At 30.8% G+C, this 5,189-nt stretch overlaps 2 protein-coding genes across 2 annotated transcripts in view; one reads left to right on the top strand and one right to left on the bottom strand.

Moving 5' to 3' along the window:
• Positions 1-599: 599 nt before the first annotated feature.
• Positions 600-5,189, bottom strand: part of LOC111469077 (BTB/POZ domain-containing protein At3g05675) — an 8,496-nt gene continuing 3,906 nt past the window's right edge. The window contains exon 3 of the transcript XR_002714817.1: positions 600-615. The gene's annotated coding sequence lies outside the window, so the exon portion shown is untranslated. The remainder of the gene's footprint in view (positions 616-5,189) is intronic.
• LOC111469087 (dof zinc finger protein DOF4.6-like) lies at positions 2,277-3,612 on the top strand. Its single transcript, XM_023114327.1, has 2 exons — positions 2,277-2,458; positions 2,690-3,612. The coding sequence occupies exons 1-2, from the start codon at positions 2,435-2,437 to the stop codon at positions 3,398-3,400; spliced, it is 735 nt and encodes a 244-aa protein (XP_022970095.1). The 5' UTR covers positions 2,277-2,434; the 3' UTR covers positions 3,401-3,612.

Here is a 5,189-nt window from a genome sequence, read left to right as displayed (position 1 = left end):
AAAAAAAAAAAAAAAAAAAAAAAAAAAAAAAAAAAAAAAAAAAAAAAAAAAAAAAATTGGTACAACACCTTGCTATTTACGTAATTACAAGATAGTCCCCCAATTTGCCATAAATATAATTCCCACCACAAAGTGAAGGCCCACACAAACACAAAATTGCACACAGCGAAGCGATTATTTGATTATTTGATTATATATCATCTGACAGAGAGTGGCACGTGAGCAAGCGTGCTTGGAGGGGCCCATGTAAATAAAAATGAATGGCCATGATTACGCCATGGCATTAGGGGGATCGCAATCATACACCGTTAAAAATATGATTGCATTTCTGCGGTTGAGTGAAGGTGAAGCCAATGCCAAAGAGCGAAAAAAAGAAAAAAAAAAAAAAAAGGTTCAATATGATTATTTACTTATCTCGATTATCATTTATTTTCTTTATTTTTAAATATGATTATTGAAATTAAAATTATTTTTTAATATTTATACTTATCTTAAAATAAATTAATTAATAGAACCATAATATAAAAAATTTCATTTTTTTAAATTTAACCATGCGGGTTAGATTGGGTTCGGTTCGAGTTTTTTTTTTTTTATCAAACATAATTTTCAATTTAATTATTAATTTTAGATAAGAAATCTCATAAAATTTTAATAATATTATTTTCAAGTATTAAATAATGATTAGGTAAAATATTAGTACATGACCGACACAACGTAAGTAGTTATGGAGTAGTTTTATGAATGTGTTCTCGTTAATATTCATAAGCTTTAAATAGGATACGAGCTACTCACTAATATCTAAAAATTAAAAAAAATATAAACTAATTAAATATTAAAAATAAAATAAAATAAAATACTATAAATCAGAATATTAAGATGTAATATCTAAAATATATTTTCAAAATATTATATTTTAACACTTTGACTATCGATTTTAAAATTAATAGATAATTAAAAATATTTAGTGTTTATAATCGAAGTTAGTAATGCATACTGATAATTAATATTTTTTAAACCATTAAAAAAAACAAAATAATTAATCATTTAAGCAATCAATCACATCAAACAACATTTAGGAATTTCTTAATATTTTTTTTATTTCCTTTTATTTTAGTTTTTAAATTATTATAATTTAAGTTCCCCGTTTGACTATCTAATTAAAAAAAAAAAAAGAAAAAAAAACATGTTCGATACATTTATTAGTTACGGTAACTATTATCTATTTTGAATTGAGAATTAAATAGATTACCGATGACGGTTACAAGACTCATAATGACGGTGAGATATCACATTTTGAAAAAGAAATATAAAAATAGAAGTTGATAGTGATATATATAAATTTCTTAATACATAGCAAAACAAAAGTGAAGTGAGAGAAGCACTTTCTAAAGTGCTCTCTGCATAAAGTTATCGAACTATATTGACAAGGAAATACGACCAAACTGTGTTCATGAGAGAGTGTTGGAGAGAGATGATTGGTTGATGAGAATGTTGAGAAAATTATTAGACGAGTCTGTCACAATATGACTTCTTAGATGAACGAAACTATGTTGGTTTGTCGAGATAGTATTCAGTTTTAGAAAGTAAGTCAAGTAGGTAATGGATCTTCTTGTAAGAAAAGTCGCCGAATGTCGATGTCATCTAGTGTCGGATTTGAATTTCAAACTTAGGTATTGAAATAATTTTACTGTTTATGTGAGATCCTACATTGGTGGAAGAGAGGAACGAAACATTCCTTATATGGATGTGGAAACTTCTTTCTAACGGACATGTTTTAAAAACTTGATAGAAACCTCAAAAGGAAAAACCCAAAAGAATAATATCTGCTAGCAAGACACGTTTAACAAAATCTAAAAATGACAATGTTTGCTAGCGGTGAACTTGAACTGTTACAAATGGGTATCAAAGACAAACACCGGACAGTGTGCCAGCAAAAACGTTGGGTTCAGGGGAACAAAACATGTCTTATAAGAGTGTGAAAACATCTTTTTAATCTTTCAAAGATAAAGTTTTACAAAGAGAACAATATCTACTAAGAGTGAGCTTGAGCTGTTACAGTTTATTTCTTATAGATCTAACCGTGCAACGATCGAGAAACAGACTAGCCATGGTTAGGGCCAGTAACCCATCCACCCACACTAAGTGTCATATTTTTTTACGATGTAGACAAATATTCCCACTAAGTCTAAGTATACAATTATTGTAAACTCTTGGGAAATATAGAATATAATTGAACATATAATAAAGAGTAAAGAATAAAACACTCTTTCTCTCTCTTCTTTCTCTCTCCTCTTTCTCTCTCCTCTTTCTCTCTCTTGTGTTTGAGTGTGAGGGGATGAAAAGAAGGGGTTTGAGCAATTGAAAGGCCAGAAGTTCCACATGAACCATCTGGAAACCTTCTTTTTCAAGCTTTTCTTCAAATTTCTTCATTTCCATGGATACATCTCAATGGCCACAGGTACTTCTTCTTCTTCTTCTTCTTCTTAAAGTTCTAATATTTCTTCATGGGGTTTTGGTTTCATCTCAAAATTGATACTTTCTTCAACAAAATTGGCCCTTTTTTGTGTATCTTTTGATGTTCTTGTTGTTTATGTGTGCAAAATTGATACTTTCTTCAACAAAGTTGGTCTTTTATTGTATATCTTTTGATGTTCTTGTTGTTTATGTGTGCAAAATGTGAACTTTTTAGGAGATTTTGATGAAACCCATTGAAGAAATTGTGGCAAACACTTACCCAAAACAAGGAGTTTCAAATTTAGAGAGAAAAATTAGACCCCAAAAGGAACAAGCTTTGAATTGTCCAAGGTGTAATTCAAGCAATACAAAGTTTTGTTATTACAATAATTATAGCCTCACACAACCAAGATACTTTTGCAAGACATGTAGAAGGTATTGGACTGAAGGTGGTTCCTTAAGAAACATTCCTGTTGGAGGTGGCTCAAGGAAGAACAAGAGACCTTCTTCACAAAAGAAAATTCTTGATCTCCCACAAAACCCTAATTCCGCCTCTTCCGAGACCGTTGTCGTCGGTCGTAACCCTTCGACGATTGATGTCACGACAAATCACCTCTCGGCGATGGAGCTTCTCACCGGGATGACGAGCAAGAACTCTAGAGACTTGAATTGTTTTCTTCCAATGCCTTCCATCGTCCCTGATCCTCGCTCCGTTTACACTACTGGGTTTCCTGATCTCCACGAGCCATTTAAGCCAAGCATTGGATTCTCTCTTGATGGGTATGGAGTCGTCCCGACCGACGTCGGCAATGGGGACCGGAGGGTGACGCAGCTGCCATTGTTTGAAGATTTGAAGCAAGGGGAGTCTAATGGAGTTGAACAAGGCAAAGAACAAGGAGATTCAAATGGGTATTGGAGTGGGATGTTGAGTGGAGGATCATGGTAAATTCTAAGTCCAAATCATATCTTCATTTTCATATTCTTGTTGTTTTTTCGTCGATCAACCGCGTAATTAACCAATCTTTGTTTTTTGTTCTTGTTTGTGTTCGTGTTCGTGTTCTTGTTAAGAATCATCGACAAAACGACGAACTCGAAAACTCTAGAATTGATGTATAAAAACAATTTAGAAACCCTCTTCACTTTTGAGCACTTTCACAATCCCTTTATTTTCTTTCTTTTTGTGTAAGAGAATTGTTTATAGATGCATTCTGACAAACAAGACCTAACTTTTATTTTTGTTCTCTCAAAGGGACATAAAAAAAGGACATGACATTCCATTAAGGAACCGATCTTGTGTGTACTAAAAAATAAATAAAGAAAACTTGAAGGGTCATGCATGTAAATCTTAAGAAGTACATCGATTGAAGAGGAGAACGAAACATACATTTCTTATAAAGGTGTCGAAACCTCTCCTTAACAAACATGTTTTAAAATCTTAAGAGAAAGTCCGAAATGTAGAGTAGATTTTATATGAGATTCTACAGTATTATATCTACATAAAAACAACAGATACTCGTTATACATATAAGAGCAAATAATAATTAGATCGTACCAAGTAAAGGAACGGTCGCTCAACGTTGATATGAATTTAAAAAAAATTGGTGAATATTTGATTGAAAACTACAAAAATAATTATTGTAAGGGGACAAAAGCCCATGAAATAAGTATTAAATAACAGAATTAAAGTTGGTTATATATTTTAAATTTTTTTACCTTTTTCTAAAAAAATGTTTGCTTTTGCTATCATATGCTAATATATATATATATATATATATATATATTAAAGCTTCACTTCTTTTAGGCTGAGTTTTTAAAACCCTAAATTTAATTTTAGGTATGCTTATGTGTAAACAGCTCATTGGTCCTCACGCGTCTTCTTCCTATTTTATTAATTTATCTGTCGTGTAATATTAAATTAGTTAACATTTATTTAATAATAAATGACAAAAATAATCTTTTGTCCCTATTTTGATAAGATTTTTTTGGCTTATACTATAGAAGTTAAAAAAGTCTGGTTACTTATGGTTGCATGCCCGTTCTAAACTTTTTTTTCATGCTTTTATCTTAGATAAGTATTTACTATTTTATATCGAGTCAATACGAGGGTGTATAACTGTTCATCAGAATCACATCTACACTCGTCTGGACAAAAATGCCCCAAAATGTACTATATGGGAATATAACTAGTTGTCAATTTCTCCCTACTCGATAGTTATATGCAGTAAACCTTTCTCAACTCTTGCTTCTAAAACTCTCTTTCGAAATCTCTCTGCCTCGATTTCTAAAACTTTCTTCTTGAACCAGAGCTAGAGGCTTGAGTATACATCACTTGTCGTAGGCAACAAAAGAACGAATGGACTTAACTTACTTGATGTTGAGAAGTGAGTGTCGCACAATCGTTAATCTGCTGTCATCAAAGTGCGATTGTGACAAAGTTTAGAGATATAAATTAATATTTGCCTTAGTTTTTTAAAAGACAAATCATAAATCTCATCCCTAAATTTTGAATTATACGCTTTTTTGATCTCATATCTTAAAGTATGCTTCTATTTAATCACTAACACTAATCCCAATCACAAAATACTAGTGAAACACACATTAATCTATTAAACTATATGCTAAAATTATCAATTTGAACATAGCTTAACTCGTTAACGATATATGTGAACAAAAAAAAAAAAAAAAAAAAAAAAAAAAAAAAAAAAAAAAAAAAAAAAAAAAAAAAAAAAAAAAAA

Source organism: Cucurbita maxima, unplaced genomic scaffold, assembly GCF_002738345.1.
Source record: "Cucurbita maxima cultivar Rimu unplaced genomic scaffold, Cmax_1.0 Cma_Scf00038, whole genome shotgun sequence".
In the NCBI taxonomy this organism is placed as follows: Eukaryota; Viridiplantae; Streptophyta; class Magnoliopsida; order Cucurbitales; family Cucurbitaceae; genus Cucurbita; species Cucurbita maxima.
The sequence above is the reverse complement of the archived record's forward strand: the minus strand, read 5'-3'. Positions and strand labels throughout refer to the sequence as shown.

Excerpts from the sequence above, each read along its gene's own strand:
- LOC111469087 (XM_023114327.1), top strand. The coding sequence starts at position 2,435 with ATGGATACATCTCAATGGCCACAG. Across the intron at positions 2,459-2,689 it reads ATACATCTCAATGGCCACAG|GAGATTTTGATGAAACCCAT; the intron begins GTACTTCTTCTT and ends TGAACTTTTTAG.